The sequence below is a fragment of the Melozone crissalis genome, unplaced genomic scaffold (genome assembly GCF_028551555.1).
Source record: "Melozone crissalis strain CALT ecotype California unplaced genomic scaffold, PUWL_Pcris_2 ptg000018l_1, whole genome shotgun sequence".
Taxonomy (NCBI): domain Eukaryota; kingdom Metazoa; phylum Chordata; class Aves; order Passeriformes; family Passerellidae; genus Melozone; species Melozone crissalis.
In genome coordinates this window covers 35121101-35143299 of record NW_026535796.1, presented here as the reverse complement: position 1 = coordinate 35143299, position 22199 = coordinate 35121101, and the positions used below count along the sequence as shown (strand labels likewise).

Below are 22199 nucleotides of genomic sequence, written 5' to 3'. Positions count from 1 at the left end.
AGGAGAGGAGAAGACAAGAAACCTACGAGATAAGCAGTTCTATAAAATTCATAGCCCTCCTAGCAAAGTGCATCAGCTACTGATGTTAGCAGAGCTCATGCTAAAAAGTGGTATTTGGCAGGGTAAACTGATTGCTGGACACATCCCTTCCTTGACTTAAATAAGCTCTTCTAAGGTAAATGATTCTGTCACAAATTAAGGATGGCACATCTATCAGTAGTTAATATAAAGCTTCTAACCTCCAACACCTGGCAAGAATTTCTAAGATGGATCCAGCTTGAAAAACAATTTGAAGTGAGTTACAATAGAGACTGAAAGCAACTTTTCCACAAAGAATTAATAGAGTATTTTCATCTTAAACATGACTTATGGGTCTGATATCAACTTGCTATAATTTTCTTTAAATGATTTAAAACATCTTTAATATGCTCCTGACAATCTTGTTAACAAAATCTATTTTTACACACATACTGAGTTTTACCAGAGGCCGTGTGCTACTGTCAGACTACATCTTGACAGTTCTTACAGAATTCTCAGAAATCTCTGCTAATAAATATTTTAATTTCCTTGGTCACATAATGGAAACTGAACCTTGAAGGTGTTTGATTGCATTACAGCATGAGCTGTTATTGAGGGACTGAGTAACTGGGCCAGTAAATATGTATCACAAGTGGAATGATTCTGCGTGTACTAATTCCAATCTGTTTGTATCAAGGGTCTTTTTTTTTATTCTACATTTTTCATTTCCTCATTAAAAACAAATATGTTAGTTTTCAATCAGTACATAAGGCAAAGGCATGAAATTGCCTAGTTTAGCCTCTCTTTCCACGTTGACAACAAAGTAAATGGGTTAAATTAAGGCTGCAGTAATAAAACTCAATATTAGTGTTGAGCATCTACAAGATTGGGTAATGAAAGAATATAAAGTAACTTCATCATAGCTGCCTAATATGAACTGGTATTTGTTTACCAACAAGAGCTTCTGCATACAACTTACAGTTTCACTGATGAGGAGTCATTTTTCAAGATGTGTCCCAGAATTTTGCCTTGAAGTCTTTGTAAGAACTAATTAAAATGTAAAGCTTCCTTTATATTGCAGTATCTTTGTTTTAGGTCCAGGAGGCAGTGATCCCTAGTGTGACAGGCAGATAAAATCCTGTCTGTGTGTGGTTTTGCCTGTCTGAAGTTGGTTTGCCCCTCTGAGTTCAGTGTCAGAGAGCAGTCTCTCTGTGTATAATACAACATGCTTTTTATTTCTCAAGAAGCCATGCTGATGAAGTGTTGCACTGTTTAAAAGAGATTTGTGATTGCTCTCCAACTACTGCATAGAGATCAAGGCGGGGGGAGGGAAACAAGTACATCCTGGTTGAACTGAATTTTCTTTTCTGTCCAATACCATCTATGATAGTTTATTTATCAACCTTAATAGATGACAGAAATGTTATAAATATTAGATTTTTGTGAGAGAGTAACTTCCACAAATTCTTGGGGTTCTTTGTAGAGATTATTTTTTTTAACATGGAATTGAGAAGTTACATGGACATTAGCTCAACTGTCTCCTTTTTTTTTCCAAAGGCTAAGTTGATCCTGGCCTTGCAAAAATTTTTAATTGCTGAACAATTATTGTTTATTTATTAATAAACATAATCTTGCAAGTATGGGTTGTATGAGAATCCTTAAGTATCTGGACTATTAGTTTAAGCATGAGCTTTTATGAGAGAATAAGGTTAAATGCAGGTGACTTTCTCTGTTGATATGTGTCATTGATAAAGCCATTGCCAAAGGAGTTTAGATGTACTGTGGTGGGATGTGCAGTTCCCTTTTTATCCTGCTGATAATTATAGTCAATATCAACTCAATTTCTACTTCAAGAAGAAATGTGCTTAAATATCTCTTATGTGCTAACAGAATCACACACTGGATAAGGTTGGAAGGGTCCACCATGGAAGGGTCCATCATTCAGTCCAACCATCCTGCTCAAGCAGGGTTACCCTTCAACACTTTGCACAGGGTTGTATCCAGACATTTCCTTAATATCTGGCCTCCTCAGTTTAGGAAGAATATTGAGATGCTTGAATGCATCCAGAGGAGGGCAGCAAGGCTGGTGAAGGGTCTGGAACATAAGCCCTGTGAGGAGCAACTGAGGGAGCTGGGGTTGTTTAGCCTGGAAAAAAGGAGGCTCAGGCAAGACCTTGTCATTCTCTGCAAGTACCTGAAGGGTGGTTGTAGGCAGGGGGGGTTGGTCTCTTCTCCCAGGCAAGCACTGACAGAACAAAAGGACAGTCTTGAGCTGCGCCAGAGAAGTTCAGGATAGACGTCAGAAAAAAATCTTCACTGGGAGAGTGATTAGGCACAGAATCATCTGCCCAGGGAGGTCATGGAGTCACCATCACTGGATGTGTTCAAAATAAGACTGGACATGACACTCAGTGCCATGGTTTAGTTGATGGGGAGGTGTTAGGTCATAAGTTGGACTCGATAATCTCAAAGGTCTTTTCCAACCTAGTTCCTTCTGTGATACCGGTGAGGGAGAATCCGCAACCTCTCTGGGCAATCCGTTACAGTGTTCACACATCTGCACAATAAAGAATTTCTTCTCATGGGGTTATTCTTCCTCAGATGCAGGACTCTGCGTTTGCCTTTCAGACAGTTCTTCTCTGGCCATCTCTCCAACATCTTGAGGTCCTTCTGAAGGGCTCCACAGCCCTCTGTGGTATTGGCCACTCTTTCATGTCATCAGTGAACTTGCTGATGAGGTATCTTATGTCTTCCATCCAAGTCACCGATGAACGAGTTAAACAATACTGTGCCCAGTAGTGGACCTTGGGGGACACCATTAGTGACAGGTATCCAGCTAGACCTTCTGCCACCAATTACAACCCTCTGGGGTCTGCTGTTCAGCCAGTTCTCAGTCCACCTCACTGTCCACTCATGCATTCCACACTTCCTGAATTTGCCTGTGAGAGATGGTGTCAAAAGTCTTGCTGAAGTCTACGTAGACAATACCCTTTCTCCCCACATGCATCCAGGCAGTTGATTCATCACAGAAGTCAATCGAGTTCGTCAAAAGTGATTTACCTTTAGTGAATCCATACTGACTATTCCTGATCACCTTCTGGTCATCCATGTGGATGGAGATGGTCTCCAGAATGAGGTGCTCCCTCACCTTTCCTGGGATGGAGGTGAGGCTGACTAGCTGGTAGTTTCCTGGGCTCTCCTTCTTGCCTTTTTGAAGACCAGGGGGACATTTGCTTTCTTCCAGTCTTCAGGTACCTCTCCTGATCACCAGGACCTTTCAAAGATGATCATGAGCTGCCTTGCTGTGGTGTCCACCAGCTCTCTCCACAGTTGTGGATGCATCCTCTCAGGGCCTATGGACTTGTGGATGTCAGGTCTCCATAGGTTTTTTCAATCTCCTTAGGTTTTTTCAATCCCCCTTCACCAGGGGAGAGTCATCTTTACAATACTCCTTTACCCTTCCTGGTCTTCAGACCAGGGTCAGAGATTCCTGAGGTACGGTCTTGTTAGTGAAGACCGATGGAAAGAAGGCATTCAGTAACTTTGCCTTCTCTGCTTCCTGTTTTCACTATAACTTCTGCCTTTCTGAGCATTATGACCTCTAAGGCAGACACCTTCGCAAGTGATGAATTATTCACAGAACCACTGTATATCCTGAGCTGGAAGGGACCCACAAGGAGCGTGAAGTCCAACTCTTACATGAATGGCCCATACAGATATTGGATTGTCCCCCAACCATGGTATTATTGGCACCATGCTCTAATCATCTGAGCTAATTTCAGGGTCGTTGTTTTAGCCTGTGGGAACCTGTTCTGGCAAAGACACTAATTTACTTCCAGTGGTTGCAAGGAATATGCATCTCATGTGCTTTCATTGTGGAGTACTTTCTCTAGGGTGTTGGAATTTATTTTTTTCTTAAGATGCATGCTAGCTGCATTTTTTCAAGAATACATCTTACATTGTTTATTTGTGACAGGAGAGTGTTTCTTCCCCTTTAGATGGTATGTGACCTTTACTTCTGATACAATGGCAGCATGTTCTTTAGGAGATACATGTGCACTTGAGACTAAACGATGACCAGGCTACTACAAGCAAGGAAGTGTTTTACTAAATTGTAAGAGCAATTTGGATATGACTCTAGTAAATTTGCAAAAGGATATAGAAGTACAGGAAAGTTATTAGTTATCCTCTAATTTCAATGTTGTTCTGTCAGAAGCTAGTTTAAGCCATTTACAGGACCCAGGAGGGACGTGACATAAGTTGATCTGATAAACAGTTCTAATTTTTTTAACCTTTGGAAGAACTCAGTTCCAGTAATCATCCCTTTTTTCCCCCTTTCCTTCCTTTGCTGAAGGTCATCACATTCCAGTTTCCTGGATAAAAGGACGTTACCAAAATCATTGCACAACTTCTATGCAAGAACAGTTGGCAGGGTGGTGTCTGATCTGGCCTTTTTTTACGTGGTCTTAAAAATGCAGCTACATACTGCCAAAAAATCCAGTTACTGGAGAGTTTATGCAGTCCTGACAATTTTTCTAGGCCTACAGTTGAGCAGTTGTGGAAAAAGCTCTAACTTTCAGGAGATGCTTGGGCTGGGAAGGAATTTAGAGGTCCTGTTTGAGTGTTCAAGCACTGTTTGGGTTGTGAGTGGGATTAGCAATGATACCTACTCACTGCTCTTTCCAGCACTGCTTGGTTTGTCTTTGTCTTTCCACCAGAAAACATGGGGGAGCTGTACTAGCAGTTAACAGCCTGCTACACCTGGGGTACCAATGGGGCTGAACCAGCAAATATTGGTAGATCCAAACACTGGATATATGCTTGTTGCATAATACAACAAACCCTATTCAATTAGCATGGAATCACACTTCCAAGTGTAGGATTTTATAGTGGAGTAGGAGACTAAACAAGTTGAAGTACAGAGAAGAGTACTTGCACAGAATGCAGGGAGAAAGGCGAGCAGAGGACAAAGAACCTGTGCTCAATTTTTGTTTGATTCCTGGTTCTTTACTTCACCACAACTACAATTCTCTTCAGATGGTAATGACACGTGATGGGTAGTGAGCCATTGGGTAGAGATGCCACTGAATATATTTTCAAGTTCTTGGTAATATTATTGTAGCCACAAGTTTTTAAATGAGTAACAATTTCATTAAATTACTCAATGGCTCTAGGGTGAAGTAAAAGCTGATAGACTTTTGAGACCCACAAACCTAAAGAAAGTGACATCTTCCAGACCTGTCAGTTGCTTTTAAGAGGTGATTACATCTCTGTAGAGAACTGAAAGACTGGTTCTTGAGACTTGTTTACATCGCGAAGCAGTCTTCAATCTATAAGGACAAATCTAGAATCATATCCTGGTTTTGTTGGTAGGAGTTTAGGGAAGACTGTGAAGCAGTTGCCAACTACAAATTAAGATTGCTCTTTAATCTTTAGTCTGGAAGGCTTCCAACAACATGGAAAAGGGTGTGAATATGTAGAGGGGAAAACCATACAGGTGATGAAATTCCTTCAGCTTCAACACTGTAAACTCCATGTTTTATGGGAACACAGAGGAGATGTATGTATGGCAAAAGCTGCATTCCTTGTCCTGGGAGAGGGGCTGATCACAGTAGCTATGTACGTTACCTTACTACTCGTGAAATCTGATTTGTATTTTGATGCAATTGTACATCACTGACCTGACATATCAGAAGTTGTTGCATTACTGGGTAGGAGATGTGCAGATGCAGCTTTCTCAGAAGATGCCAAAATAGCTTTTTTTCTGCATGTAGTTTGCTGTGGACACTTGTGTATTTATTGATTGCCTCGATATTAGAAATACAAGTAGTGGCTTTAGGCCCACTATTTTTAGTATCTTGCAGTTAGCTTGGTTCTTTTAATTTTATTGAGTTTGTTTCTTCTTCTAAATTTCATTTTGCAGTCTGGGTTATTTAAAATGACCAAATAATTGGTCTGAAAACATAAGAGAAAGCTGGGTCTGCAGCAGAGGATCTGATGTGAATAAATTAAAAATGTAGTTTTATAAGTTCAAGAAGCCTTTGTGTTCTACTGAAATCTTACTGCTTTTTGGGGAAGAGGAACTAAGCTTCTGGAGAAACTCTGGGAGAGAAAAGATTAAGAAATAATACTGTTAATGGAGAAGAAGAGATGTCTGAAGTGGCAGTCAGTGCTATTAAAAATACCAGCTTCTACCTACTAATGATAGGCCAAGTTTTGCAAACTTAACAGGTTTCACCTTTTTTCCTTATGCTATGCCTTTAATGGGGTTTTGCTTTTGATTGCATGGTTGTGGGTGGAATGTCTGATACTCTTGGCAACATATACTATATAGGTTCTTAAAATTACATTTGTTCTGGCCTGGAGCAGAGCTGTGTGGGTGTTGGATGTTTCTTTGAGACCTGGCATTCCTGTTAGTTAATCACCTTATGTTATCTACAACTTGAAAGGAAGACGATGAATGTCTAGCAGCCTCCTTCACTGTGTGGCACAGATCTGCATGCTGTGCATTTAATGGTTCAGTTTATCAATCACCTGCCTGGGCAAGGCAGTGTTTGGGTAATCAATTATCCAGAAATATACTTTGTGGACCAGAGACAAGTGAAGTGTTACTATTATAGTCTCATCAAAGGAATAGTGCTTAATCTCATAAGCACATTAGAGAATTAGTTGATCAGAAATGTATTATGATCTGCTTAAGTGAGATGATGTGAACCTTTTTCTGGGCAATAGAGGAACATAGCAGTGTGCTAGGCTGGAATGTAATTAACTGATAAATAGGTTGTTCTGTACATATATCTGAACATTTGAAATATTTAAATTGTACTAGCTGTCTAATGTCTACTAATTTTGACAAATATCAAAGAATCCCTACAGAAATGGCTGAATACATAATAAATTGGCTGCTGCCACTTAACTGAAGTGAGCTGGATTATCAGAAGTAATCGGTTTAATTTAAACCCAGCTCATTTTAACTGAAAAAGGTTAGGGAGCAGCCACGTGATAGTTCAGCAAAGAGATCTAAAGAGGAAAGTAGTAATTTACAATAATGCAGGCAAGCAGGATAAAACATGGTGAACAACACCAGCTGATTCAATAGATTTTCCATTAATTACTCATAGTATAAGCAAACTCTTCAAGATGCACTTACTAGTGAATTCTGAGAAAACTTTGAATCTTGTTTAAAAGGAGGTAACTTCCCTTTTTTTGCCAGGTACCTCTTGACTGAAAGAAAGTCTGATATGAAAAAACTAGGCAGTGCTTGGACTTGATAGTTGTGCCTTTCCTGGTCCATTAAGTCTTGTCAGAAAATGCATGATTAATCTTGGTTACATGAAAGAGAAGAAAGTACAAATCCCAATTTGCATTTATTTTTAACACTTCCATAAGCACAAGCACGAAGTGTCTTGTACTTATGGAAGTAATGTCTTGTACTTTAGTTTGAGGTCTTGTGTTGCAGTCATGGATGTGACTTTTGGCAACTGAGTTCAGTCTGACCTTCAATTGTTTTCTAGGGAGAGCACGTGTGCAGCAGCTAGCAGAGAACACGAGATATTTCAGGAGACGACTGAAAGAGATGGGCTTTATCATCTATGGAAATGAAGATTCCCCTGTTGTGCCTCTGATGCTGTACATGCCAGCAAAAATTGGGTACGTTTGACTGCATAACTTCTTAGCCATCTTCTTAAAAGCTAGGTTGGTATAAGAATATGTATGAAGAGTTTTCTAAATATAAGAAAAAAATTGTTTGATTTTTGCTTTTATGATCATTACTGAGTCCTGTAAAATATGGAAACTTCTCTAAGTGATCTTGAGAAAATTGAGGCTTGTAGCTTGGGGGGCATCAAGAAAGCACTTCAGGGAAGCAATTTTGCCTCTGTCACGTTTTAAAGGTTGGGTTGTGTGTTTCTATTATATTTATATGTAAAGTATATAAATACACTAAAGAGAAGCTGAAATTGAATGGAAATTAAAATTAAAAGTAATTGGAGGAAGTCTTTCAGCTAGCTTCTCAGGATCAGAAAGAAGCCAACATTTTCATTGATGAACTTTGAAAATTAGAAAAAGAAAAACAGTGGGAATGGAGCATAATGGGACACAACAACATGCATTTAATAAATTCCTAGGTTTTAAGAGGCCTAGATATAATCACTCAGGCATTGGTATTGTAAATACTAAAACAACTGTAGCACTTAAGTTTATAAATTCTTGCAGCTTTGTGGGGTGCTGTGTGGATAATTAAGGCTAAAATTCTTCAAGGAGGATACATAAAGTATATATAGAAAAAATTTTCAAAATAAACAAGAACCTGATTTCAAGGACAGCTTAGCGTTGATCGCTACTTTTCAGTCTCTGTATAATGCAGTGCTCCATCAACACTTTCAAATTTGGAACACATAATTTCATTTTATGCTGTACTCAACATCTCTGGTACTTGACTAGCTCAGATTTCAGTCTGGCACTTTTTGTGAAGCTAGATACCCTCCTTCTCCACCCTTCTCAGTGTAACAGAGTTTTAAAAGGCCTGTTACCTTTATGGGTGCTGCAGACTACATGTCCAGCACACAGAGGCAGCTGTTTCCACTGCCCAGCTTCTCTACCAGTCAATAAAATCTTTTCCTTGGAAGTGTTCATGGAAATATTTATTAGCTGAGGAGCTGGGCCAGTATCTTACTTAAAATGAGCAAGAACAGAGAACTGTGATGACAGTTGGCCCTTAGGATCTGCATTGGATTTATTTGATCTTTTCTTTGTCCCTTGTAGCCTGTTTTTAAAATAGCTTGAGAGTAATAAATGGATACAAAATGAAGTGTATCAGGATGCACCTATTTATAAGGAAAACAGTTGTGGCAGAAAATATAAAGACCTAGTAAATAATGTTATTTTATATGCTCTTATAAACCTCTTAAGTTCATTGCTACTTCTCACAACAAGGTCTGTTAAAAAGGATTAACCATTTCCTGTGACCTGTAGAAACACCCCCAACTGTACTGCCATTACAGATCCGATTGAGATCTTTGTGCCTCTCATTGTATGAGTCACAGCCACTACTTTCTCTAGTCTCCTTGACAGCTTGTTTTGTTGAAGATAGTGAGTGACAGTTGCATGATATTTTTGCACCTTCCTTAAAAATATTAGGTATCATATTAGATTATCTCAATTTACTGTGGTGATTCACTGGTTCCCATGATACTTATAAAGTGGTGCCTTCTGTGATGCAGTAATGTACTTTAATAGAATTAAATTCATGAAAACAAAATATCTTGAAATTGAAGAAACATCCGCTTTGGGGCATTGCAGCATGAGGGGTTCCTTGTATAGTCAAACTTCTGAGCCAAAATCACTCTTTCCTTTTGGAAATATTTCCAAGCTTAGGTTACAAATCCATTTAGAAACAGCCTGCTAAAAGACCAGTCTCTGCCACATATAATCTTTCATCTTTGTTAGAACTTAATACACTGAAACCTTTTGAGAAGGACCACCTTGGGATTGAATTTAAAAAAGGCTTTTGTGAGCAGGCCTTTCTGCCTCTAAAAAGAAAGCACTGGAAGCTCTAAGGCGTGGTGTGACAGCCTTGCTGCAGCAGAGGCCTGTATGGGTTCCCATAGCGAGGCTTCAGCCCCTGCTTTGCCAGCCCTGGAATGACTGTGACTGTCTCCTTCCCCCTGGCAGCGCGTTTGGCCGTGAGATGCTGAAGCGGAACATCGGTGTTGTGGTTGTGGGCTTCCCTGCCACCCCCATCATCGAGTCCAGAGCCAGGTTCTGTTTGTCTGCAGCTCATACCAAAGAGATGCTTGATACAGTAAGTGTCTCATCTTGTCTTCCTTCTGCTCGTGCCTGCTAATAAACAGATACAACGATTGTCTGGGTTTTGTGCACTGGTTCAATGTTTGGTACACAGCATGGTTGAACCTTACCTTCAAAGCCCTTTGCGATACAGCTGGCAATGACTCCATCTCTTTCCTTGCTTTAGCAGTGTGGAATGCCTGTTTAGAGTAAATCTCAGGACTTTTCTTGTGCTATTTTTAAAGGAGACAGTCTCATTCCTGTGAGACAATGCTTTTTACCCTCTTTAAAGGCTATACCTTGCATTGAACTGGTTAGAAGGAAACATTTTGCATCTTCTGACCCTAGATGTTAATGGTAAGGAGGAAAAAAATAAAAAGGCCTGAGAATCTCCAAAACATTTATATTCCTCTCAAAACAAAGCACATGATTACTAGTGAGAATTTTTATTCCAGGGATTGCTATTGCTGTTCTTGCTTAAAGCTTCAGAGCACTGTATCTTAAATGACCCTGCCCTAGTGAGTCTGTACCACATGCAGTGCCTTACTTACCCTTACTGGCACTTGCAGGGGGAATGGAGGTCCCCTCGAAGGAGGCCTGCATCACAGCTGGGAGATGCTGCCTTCAAAAAGTAAGGATGGTGGTTACTCTCTGACTAACAGAGTTGAACAAGGATTATATGAATATGTCTCACTGTTCTAAGTATGTCTTGCTGTGGTAGCTACATTCAATTTTGAGTCTTCTGAATAATCTTTTTTCATGGACATATGTACATAGGCTGTCTTAGGCACTGCCAAAGTTCTGCATTGCACTTTTTCCCCCACTTTCAGGGTCTGTGACTCAGAATATAAACTAGTCGTGAATTTGGACTTCATGGGAGTAGACTCTATCCTGTTCAGAGACCTACTTGAAAGAATCCCATAGGACACAGTCTCAAAGAGCAGAGGTGTCCAGGACAGTTAATTGATTTTTCCTCCCCACTCCTTCCCTGAAGAATGATCTGTCCTGATTTAAAGGAGAGGAAATGTGGTGGGAAGCCTGCATGGATGAACAAACCAACAAAAATATATAATGAAAGTGTGTAAGAGACAGGTGACCAGGGATGGGGTCAGGAAAACCAAAGCTCACCTGGAAGTCAGTCTGTCAAAGGACGTAAAATGCAGCAGGCAGAGCTTTTATGAGGCATTAGTAGCAAGAGAAAGAGTAGAGAAAATGTGGAGGACTGCTGCTGAATGGCACAGGAAAATCAGGTGAGAAATGCATGCAAGAGGCAAGGGTACTCAGTGCCTTTGTTGTCTCAGTCTCCTGGTGAGACTTAGGAATCCTGACACCATGAGATTAGTGGAAAAGTATGGAGCAGTAAAGACTTACCTTTGGTGTGAAGGAAGCTCCAATAAGGGAACATTTAGGCAAAATCAACATGCACCAGTCCATGGGACCTGATGAGCTACATCCACAAGTGTTGGGGGAGTTGGCTGTCACTGCAAAGCCACTCTTGATTATCATCTTTGGAGAAAGAGTTCATGGTGGCTGGGGGAGGCTCCTGAGAACTGGAAGACAGCCAATGTCACCTTCTTCTTGAAGAAGGGCAAAAAAGTGTAAGGAACTGCAGGTTGAAAAGCCTTGCCTTTATCTTGAGAAGATTGTGGAGAAAAAAATCTTGAAACTATTTTTGAACATTTTGTGGACAAGGTGAGTGGGAGTAGTCACAGAGTTAGGAAGGGGAAATCATGCCCCATGTCCAAATATGATCAGGTGGTAACACTTCAATATGTGAACAGCAAATAGAATATCTAACAGATATTTACTAATGTCTTATAAAAAAAGACTCCGCCTTTTCACACTTGATTGCTACAGAACTTACATACAAATCAACAGCTTAAAATTACAGGCTTTTGAAATTTAATTTCTGTTAAAAAAATAGTAAGATAGTGTGTGGTGTGAGCAGTTTTGTAATGTATGTGTAGTGTCATTGAGTAGTATCACCCTGCCGTGTGTCTGCAGTGCTGTACTTGCTGCTCCTGAGCTGTTTCTGCTTGTGAGAGATTCTCTAACACTCCAACAACAGACTGCTTAAGGAATTCCTTCCCAGCTACTTGTCCTGCTACTCTTCCCTTAAATATCTCAATTTAGTTGTTTCTGTTCTAAATAAAGGTTTGGAACCAGTACTTTCAGACAAGACCCTCTCCTTTGCTTCCTTTTGCCCTGTATAAAATAAATAGTATCAGACTTGGCTCAGAGTGTGGTAATAGACCTGAGTTCATTGACACAAATGAGGGAGCAGTAACTTCTGGGACAGGTGGGCATGGAGTGGGTATGAATGGATAAGAGATGGGAGGAAGGAAAATAAAGGAAACTGAAGTCTCTGAAATAATATTGCTGCAAATTGACATACTCTTTCTAAATAATATTGCATAATTGGCATACTCTTTCTAAAACTGAAACTGTACAAACTTGATGTGCAGGCACTACCTGAGCAGTTGTGCAATTTTACAGTTGGTTAGGTTCTTGGTCTTCTCTTTTGGTGACTAGCTGGGGCCTTTGCCATAATAAGCTGCTTTTGTAGGGTCTGTATAAATACCACATTTATGCTCTTCCAAAATCTATCTGTAACTTTTATTACTCTGCTTTAAAAACCTCTTTTCCTGTCAATTCCTTCTGCATTTTCCAAAAAATGTTTCAAATTTTGTGCACTTAACCTAAGATTCATTGCTAGAGTACCTCTGTAAGTGTTAAATGTACTAAATTGAGGAAATGCTAGTTCAGTATATTAGAGCTTGTCTGCTAAGAAAATTAATCCAGAGCAAAATGAGGTGTGAATTTTGAAGTGAATGAAGAAATCCTGATTTAGCTCAGTATGTGGAGGCTTTTTTCCAAGTTAGTGTAACCCCCTTTATGGTTCAAAATAGCTGCATGCTCAAAAGCCAGAACATTGGCAAGAAGAGTTAATAAGGAGCAAGTCTTTGTGTCAGTGACTTTGTGCAGGGTTTTCTTGTGATGCAGTGAAAAGGGATTGATTTCAGGCAGCTAATCATTAAGGCAGACCTCAGGTCTAATCCCTCTTGCTAACTGTGGCAGCAATATCCAGGAGGAGGAAGAACTAAAATGAATGGACTTGGGGAGAGCTGGCAGACAGCTTCTTCAAGTCACCAACAGAGGACACAACTTGGTATCCCATCTGTGTATTCATGGATGCTAACTAGGGCTCTTGTGGTATTTTTTTAAGCAAAACTTAACCAGGTTTGAAGCATAGGGAAGAGAGGCTTCTCTTGCAAATAATAATATTTGTAATGCTTCCTTGTTCTTATTAAATACACCCACATGATGAGGAACAGTACTTAGTTAAAATTTTAACTGTTTTATGTAAATAAAACTTCCTTGCCTAAAAATATTTGGCTTAGGATCAGAGTGGAGTCCCTCATAACCTGCATCGCTGTGGGCTGTGCTTTCTTTTCAGTGATGAAAAATATATTACACTCTCCTAAAGTCAGAGTACACCAATGCCATTTCCTTTGTAGTCTTTGCTAGTCACATGGTCCTTTTTGTTTTAAATTAATAAAATCCTAAATCTGCATTCAAGAATAACAGTTAACATACTCTTTCAACAGAAATTCAGCTTTAAATTGCTTCCATATGGGATCTTTACTTAAGGCTCTGGCAGACTGTGCCCACACTTTGTTTTGTTTTGTTTTGTTTTTACCGAGGTCCAACTTCTGGGTTTGTCGTTCCCCCAGATTTTAGAGTGCAGAGGTTTTTGCTGCCAGATATAACAAGCATGAAGGGCCATTGTTTAAAGAAACAAAAACTTGAACTATCCATCTAGGAAGAAAAAACATGTAGAACTATTAACCCCCATCTTCCAACTGTCCTCAAGAGACAAGCATTTGACGCAGATTGGAGCCTCAGTGTTGAATTAATGACATTCTGAAGCAATGCTGAATGTACCTATCCCAATAAATTTACAAATCAAGGCAGCAAAGAATGCCAACCTTTAAATTAAAAAAAAATCATATTGGACTTGAAAGTGATCTTCTGAATTAATTTTTGTCACTTGCCTATATAAAATAACTAGCATCACATGCTATCACAGATTTGTCTGCAGCAACTGATTTATTTTGTAGTTTGCTCTAGGAGTGTTCTGTAGAGAAATGAAGTTTAGGATTTGGCTTTTAACAGACCCTATTGTGTGTGGACAGATGTCTTATCAGAGATTGCAACATAATGGAAGCATGATTAACTGAGTTGGGACTTCCCTCATTTCTTACGCAAGCAGATGTTTGATCTCTGGTAAACTTCATAATATTTGAGTTCAGGTCAAAATGGTGAAAAGCTGTGCTAATTCAGTAGAATGTTCTGGGCCATCAGTTGCTTGAATGCAGCATTTGTGGCAACCTCAGTGGGACTTGCTTTCCAAGGAGAAAATGCTTAGAGTCCTGCCCAGAATAACTTTTTATTTTTCTTTCCTTGGATTGTCTGGCAAAAATCTGCTGTGCCATGTTGTTTATTACACACAGTTTTCATCTGTAGTTGTATATGGACAATGCAAATTAACCAAATGTTGTAGTTATAACAAATGCATCTATAGAACTTGTTAGCTCACTATTACAGTTTGTCTTTGCTATTTTGCAATTTAAAAAATACAGATCAGCTTCAGTAACAAAGGTTGCTTTCAAATTGAATGATACACAAGGAGGAGTGAAACCTCAAACAAAATGCACATTTTTTTTCTATTTTAGCTTCATTACCTCCAGGAAGGGAAGAACATTATTCTGTTTTTCTATCTACGAATAGTCATGGGGTTTGCTGGATATTATAATCCTTTTGTGGAGCTGGAGTAGTCAGGTGGATGCACAGGCACTCTCAGTTAAGTGACCAGTGCTGTTTATGTGGTCTCAAAATTTCCGAATTCTAAAATGAAAAAAAACCCTATGCACTTCTGGAGATACTGACTTCTAGCAGAGTAAAATCTCAAGTAAAATGGCTGTCCGAGTAGTCTGCAGGCATGCATAAGGGAACATGTGTGGATAACTTGCATCTGTCTCCTCTGCTGATCTACTGTGATCTCTTTGTCAGGCTTTAAAAGAAATCAATGAAGTTGGGGACCTTTTGCAACTGAAATATTCCCGTCGCCGTTTGGTACCGCTCCTGGACCGGCCGTTTGACGAGACCACATATGAAGAAACAGAAGACTGAGCTCCCTCCATGTGCCTCAGAGGGAGGGACACACCCCAGGGGACACTCCGTGGCACACAGGCCACAGCATCTGTGAACAACACACTTATGACTGCTTAGTATAAGAGACATTTCCTCACAATACTGAAGTGGCCACATCAGCTCTAAATGGCATTTTGTATATAGGGAGAGGAGAAAAAAATTCTTTGATTTCTGTGTCTTCAGGGTCTGGCCCTAGAGGTGCTTGGCTTTATTTTTTTCTTGTTGCTTTTTTTTAATTTATTTGTCTCAATGAGTTCACAGCAACCTAAGTTGGCTGTGGCTGATTAGTTCAGACTTTGTATGCACCATTAGCCTCCCAAATGCTGGCTGAGATGTTGTGAGCATGTGTGACGCTGGCATGGCAGCATTTTCAGTGTCACTGCTAGGTGTCTGATCTTCCCAATTAGGAATGAACTGACCTGTCTGTTTCTGGAGACTTCCCAGAGAAACTGTTGATTGCTAACTTTGACATTTTTAACAAGATGGATAATCAACCAAAGTTGTTTTTTTTTCATTTGCAGTTACTTATGTTTAAAACTTGAATTTAGCCTTTTTAAAATAAATGTGTTGTTGACATGTCGCTGACAGGACCATTGTTCCCAAACATTATTTAGTTGTGTAAGCCACAGGCAGAAGGACTTCTGGAACTGTAGCCTCTTTTCCTTCCCAGTATGGATACCAGATTGTATCCTGGTTTTGACACTAATTGTCCTTTTGATAGAGGGTAAGTGATGGAGAGGGGTTTGTTTTGGTTTGTTTTTAATACTTCTGTTTAAAAAAAAGAAAAAATATGGGTTGTATATGCATTGCTTTCTCATCTTCAGGTTAGTTTCTCTTGCTTTGGAATTATCATAAAGTCATGAACAAGTCACTAAGCCCTAGAAGGGAGCCTTTGGGGTTAAACAAACTAGAGCAAGTCTCATGGTTAGTCTTAACATGAAGCCCTCTCAATAATCAGGCCTATACAAGGGGTGATGAGTAGGAGAACCATCTATTTCATGCAGATTGTGAAAGACTGCTGCCCTTTGCTGTGCTAGCTCTCTGTTTCTTGTCATCTGTGAGGTGTTCTTCACTGGCCCTGTTATGCATATGGATAGCTTGAATCTTGCAGTCATACATTACATTTTGGCTGGCCAGTAAAGTTCCCATTGGCAGCTGCTGCATATCTAAGGTCTTCCCTGAAGAGAGAGAATGTCCTCACAATTGCATTTAGTTTGATATCTTTATTCTTTCGTACTTCTGTTACTTTCTGATCAACACTGCTCAAATGAGTGTTCTCTGAGCCAGTTGCTGTTTGGAGTCTTTATTTGCAAGTTTCATACTGTCCCTCTGTTTCAAATAGTTGCCTTTGCTCACACACCTTAGAACTGGTCGGCTACTTAGTCTTTACATCTTGAATTCTTTCAGTGAACAGAATGGATCAACAAAAAGGTACCAAAAGTTTTAAATCAGTTAATTGCAGTATAGTTTGTTTCTGTATTTTATATTTAGACATACATGATTTCTGCAAATATAGTACAATGTTAACATTGTGTCAGTTGGGTTGGGTCAGCTCTTCAGTTTGGGTTGGCAAAATTATTTTTGCAGGTTACTAGGGTTTTAGAAACAGACTGATCATCATAATACTGAAGCAGAGAGCAACTAAAAGCTCTTTGTGTGGTGCTGAAAAAAAAGTTCTTTTAAAGTTCTTTAATGTTCAGTCTGCAACTAACAGGGAGAGAGTGTTTTGGCCACTAGAACCAAGCAGTTCTGCAAATACATGTGATGAGTTAAAGCAGAATTGGTTTCTATTTTATAGACTATCTAACTTCATGCATTTATAGATCTTGTTACATTTTAATGTAATGGAACTTCAAAACACTGGTTCATTTTTTTACCATTGAATTTCAGAAATTTAATTATATGAGAAGAACTGAAATTGACTATTTGAAAATAGGTCCAGTTAACTGTTTCTTAGTCCATTAATGTTGGTTGGCTCTTCTTCTGGAGCTGAGTGCAGAATCTGAGAAGTCTGTATATGCAGCTTGGATAGCTATGAAATATTCTCATGTGTTCAGGCAGAGTTAATAAACAGCAGTTAGCTGAGCTTACTTTCTCACCCATGTTCTGCCCAGGACTAGCTCTAACATTCCAGCAGATTACCTGCTTTCTGACTTCAAGAAGCTTTACAGATTTTTTTTTTCTCTCTGGATTGTACTAGGGAACAAGAGGAGGTTAGTTAGTACAGGAAGCCCTGACATGAGCCCTGATCCTATTAACTTGATCATGAAATAGTTTAAGAGCAGACAAACTGATCAATTTAAAGGCTTGGATCAGTAGGTAGCTGGTTTTAAGCACTCACAAATGCACAGTGTGTTTGTCTGCTGTGTAGCCGACTCAGTTTAGAAACTGGGATGTATTAATTTAGAAGTGGGTTATCATAGATTCTACAAGTGTTGAATCTCAACCTTGTCTCTGTGAATCAGTTTTAGAGCAGCTTTTCTTTGGAAGGGAGAAAAATATCTGGAAAAATCTTCACAATATAGATAAATCCTGTGTAATACTTCTGAAATAGTGTTCCAAAATTACTAGTGTCCATTTGGTTTCTAGTTGCACTTGTTGAGGAAATTATGTTCAAGCTTCTGCCTTTTAGTATCTGTCTGCTGTGTCACACTGTCTGCATATAACTTTGAATTTTGAGTTGCAAAGGCACTTCAGAAATAATTCTGGCAGTTAGCATTTGCAAAGTACTTGGTTACATTTCAGCCTTGCCATATCCTTTTTGGAAAGCAAACCCCCCCACCCCTCTCTGAGGCCTTTTGTTCAAGAGAAGCTGTTTTGCCAAAGTTTGGTAAAAACTATGAAACCTCTTGAAACTGCTTCTGAAAAAGTAGGCGTTAAGCCCAAGATTTCACACTTTTAATTCAGTAATTCACTGAGCTTGAAAGCCAAGAAAACCTTTTTGCATCTACTGAAAAAGCTCCAATAAGGGTTTGTGTTAGGCAAACCTACAGCATGTATGCTGTCACAGTATGTGTAGGATGGATTGCTGCTTTGATATTTATGTACTGACCAGAAATCTGTCTCCTTTTTCTCCTGGCAGTAGAAATGAATGAAAGAACCAATCTTGAGAGATCACAAAGGAAGAAAAGCTGCTTAAGAAATAAAACTTCAGTCCCTGCCAACTTTTCAGAGACATTCTAATTGAAAATGACTCCTGGTATTTCTTAAGAGATGCAAAATTGAAAAGAAAATGAAGGCTGCTTTTGAACAAAGGATTTTGCTCAGTACTGTATATTGGCTAAACTTACTCATAAATATACAATAGTTACCTTCCCAGTACCTCTCTGAAGAACTAAGCAAGCAAGTTTTGCCTCTCTTGAGCAGAGTGAAGAGTTTAGAACCATTACTGTTTTTAAGGCTAATGGCCATATTCTTTCACTTGTAAGAAAATTGAGAAGCTGCTATTACCGAGCATCAGCAAAGAGTGGGAGATCTGCTTCTTGTTAGAAACTGGGTTTCCCAAGTAGATCTTTGTCTTAAGGAACCTGATTCATAGTTTTCCTTTAGTTCTTTGGCAAAGAAGAAACCATTTTTTTGTGTCCCAGAATATTCAGGGCCTTCACTTTTGTTTTTTACACGACACAAATTTTTGTATAGTATGTATATGGTTTATTTAACTCTCTAGTTGCTCAATCTTTTCCCTTCTAAGTAGCATCCTTAATGAACAGTTCTGGTTCTTGAGTTATGGGTGTAGCAGTATGCTTCTTCTTTAGGTAAAGACTCAGGAGCGAGTTGACCAAACATCTGAAGGGATTGCATTACCCATCCTCCTCTTGCTGTTTCCTCTTAGAGTGCAGATGTGATACTCACTATCAGAGCTGCACCTTCACAAAGAGTAGGCAAGGGAAATGTGCCCATAAAATCAGCAATTCTGTGCTGTGTGGATGATGGACTGATACTGCAGAGATGGAGAAAAGGGGTAGCCAATCATTGCTTATTTTCAGCTGTACAGGGATCTTTCATGTGTACTTGAACAAGTATCCCTAAATCAGGAGTGCAGTTTTCAGTGCCTGAATGTACACTTCTCTAAAACTTTTCCACACCAAGTAAGTACTTCTTCTCCTTCTGTGCAAATTTTGATTCGTTTTCCTCTGAAAAGCATTGACCTACAGCTGTTTGCTTGTTCAGAAGCCATGTTACCCATTCAGGGAGGTCATAGGAGAGGTTGGAAGAAAGCATGAACATGACTCTTCATTTCATCTAAGAGAACACCTTGCAGCACTGGATCTGGAGCACTATGCATGACCCCCCTTGCTGCATCACAGAGAAGGAAACTTGTGGAAATGTATCCCAATATCCAATGCTCAGTCAGAATGTATGCAGTTTAAATATATTATTTTTACACTTTATATTCAGCCTATGAAAGTGTCAAGTATGCTGGGATCTGTGTGCATGGCACCTTCTGCATGGAGATTTGAGGCACCTGCAGTCTGTTCTATTTTAGCACTAGTGAAGTGCAGAGCTGTTCAGGAGTGCTTAGTATGACCCCCTGGCAGGTGCATTGGTGGCTTTGGTGCTGGGCCTGACACCCAGGTGGCACTGGACCACTATTTGGGAAAAGCAAGTCATTTGACCTGAATAACCTGAACATGGTTTTAAAAGAAGAAAAAAATCTCCAATGCCATTCTGATGGCTTTGTATTCCTGTAAACATTCCCAGCCTTGCAGTTGTTCACCTGTTCAAGGATTCAGACGTAATATTAGAGCACAAACCTCAAGTGTTTGTGTGAAGTATTGTGCTTTACCTTTCACTGAAAAAAGAAGCATTTGTTGCAGACATTGGAGCTGTTGTGTTTATATCCCCAAATGGGGCTGGGTGAAGCAGATGATGACTGTGGTGTGTGTTGAAGGCCTTAAACTGTGATTCTTGGTATGAAGAATTAAAATTAAGCCTGACCTTGAAGAGTGCAGTGGATTTTACCCCACGGAAGAACACTCGGTGCTCTTAGTTAAGCAGTGTGTACTGCTGTTTTCTCAGGAGGGAGGGGTTCAAAACTCAGTTTGTGTGTGATCCTGGCTAGCAGCTGTTGAAGGGGATGTCTGTACATGGGAGCCAAAGCGGTGCAGTTCTCTGCACCGATGTTCCTGTGCAGCTTACATAGTTCTGTGTGCTCCCATCAGGAACTTGTTCCTGGGCTGCTCAGAGTGGGAGACTTACTGAGACAGTCAGGGACTTCAGAACCAGTGGCAGCTAGCAAATTCATTTCCTCAGCAGTAGGTGAACAGGTCTCAAGTGAATATTCCAAGGCTTGGTGCCATTCCAGAAATACCCCCAGTGAGGTGAAACATGCACCAAGCCATCTGACCTTTCTAACATTCTTTTTTATTTTTTTTTGCCAAAGCTCATGCTATTCAGGCAGTATTTCTGCTACCCCCTAATGGTTTATTAAGCTTAATGCATCTCTAGCCTCCCAATATTCACCTCAGACCCACTTGAGAGGGAACTGAGGAATGCTGGAGCCTGAGGCTTTAGGCAAGCAGCCCCAAAGCCAATGGTGGCCCACATTTCCACAAGCCCTGGGCAGAATTACCAAGTCACAGCACTTCATCTTAAATTGCACTGTATTCTTATGCCTCTGTGTTGCTATAATGTACATATATATTGGATTTTTTTGTAGATAAGACATTTTAGATAAAATTTTTAAATGGGCCCTCCCCAAAAATATTTTATGCCAGATGTCTAATTTTTTTTACACTTGTGATTAACATGAATATGGATGCTTTGTGGGCAGGGAAAAAGATAAATGGATGGTACATTGGCTTTAAAAAGGTAACAATGCATGTTTAAAAAAAAAAACACTGGAGAAAAAAATGCTTGGGGAAAAAATCATTCAAATATATTCTATGTTCTGCATAATAAAGACTTTAAAAAAACACTATATCATGATTTTGGCACTTTTTTTCTTAATGAGGCTTTTCCCTATTAAAGAGACTGAACTCTCTCTTCTTTTCCAGTGCTTTTCCCTCCCACCACCAAAATAAAAACCTCAAAAAAAATCAACACATGAGTTTTATACTGGAATGACTGGGTAACACCATTGCCTGTTTGAGAGCTCAGATCGTTGTTCCCCTCTAGCCTTGTACTCTAGAGCCAGGAAACCTTGCATGAGAGATGGGTGCTTAGCTGGCTTTTGGCAGTCTCTGGTCCATCGTACAGCAGGAGCTTTGATGTGCAGTCTAGAAAAGCCGCTTCTGTTGTGGAAAGACGCCTGCAGTCGTAGCTGCTGTTCCCGATGTGCAGCACTCCCACGATGAGTGCCTGCTCTAGCTCGGTGCTGGCCCCAGAAAGCTGCTGTGCTTGAAAGCTAGGCTGCTACCCTTGGGTGCTGTTAAGAGTGTCAGGCTGCTCTCAGCTGCAGTGCTGCTAATGAGATGTTTCAAAGGGCTTCTTGATCCATCTCGCGTGGGATTCTTGACCTCACATCTGTCTTGCAGTTTGTGTCTTGTTTTAAACATTTCCTTCCATTCATCTCAGCCCTGAGTCTGCATAAACCAGATGCCAGTATTTGAAAAGGAGGTGCAGGTCCTGATTTTAGCTGTGGGTACACAAATGGGCCCAGGTGATTTGCAGCTTTGTGCTGAGACTGCTGTAGAAATGTTGGGTTTTCCCTTCTAGGTCTCCCTTTCTGGGACCGTGCCAGCACTGGCACTTCTCCTCAGTAGGCTGCAAAACCTCCTTTCAGTGTGATTCCCTAATGATTTTTTTGTAATCCTTTCCCTAATTTCCTTCATAGGCTTATGAACGCCTGTGGAAATGCTGGAAAAGATACTCTTTACACCCCAAATAAACAGCCACTCCATGTTTCCAACAGGTTTTGAGGGCTGGATAAGATGCTGCCGGGGCAGAAGACAGCAGATCATGAAAGAAAGACTTCTTTGGAGTGGTAGAAACTTTCTCCCGCAATTCGGGAACAGCCGAGGCTTTCACCGGGGAGCACAGAGCCCCGTTTCTGCCCGTCACGGGCCGGCTCCGGAGCGGGGGCCCCGTCCCCCCTTCCCGCAGAGTGGCCCCAGCCCTGGCGCTCGGAGAAGGGGGAAAAGGGGCGGCTTTTGCAAGCCCGTTCCCCCGGGGGCGCGGGGGAAGGCTGTGAGCCCCCTGCCCGGCCGCGTCCCGCTCCCGCCCCTCGGTGCCGGGCGCTC

The 22199-nt window shown here is 40.3% G+C and overlaps 1 protein-coding gene across 2 annotated transcripts in view; it reads left to right on the top strand.

Annotated features, from left to right (window-relative positions):
- SPTLC2 (serine palmitoyltransferase long chain base subunit 2) overlaps nucleotides 1–15608 on the top strand; it is a 72267-nt gene extending 56659 nt beyond the window's left edge. For both annotated transcript variants that reach the window (XM_054275808.1, XM_054275809.1), the window contains exons 10-12: nucleotides 7533–7668; nucleotides 9691–9820; nucleotides 14878–15608. In XM_054275808.1, coding sequence (XP_054131783.1) covers nucleotides 7533–7668; nucleotides 9691–9820; nucleotides 14878–14997 — 386 coding nt within the window. In that variant the 3' untranslated portion in view covers nucleotides 14998–15608. The remainder of the gene's footprint in view (nucleotides 1–7532; nucleotides 7669–9690; nucleotides 9821–14877) is intronic.
- The last annotated feature ends 6591 nt before the right edge of the window (nucleotides 15609–22199 follow it).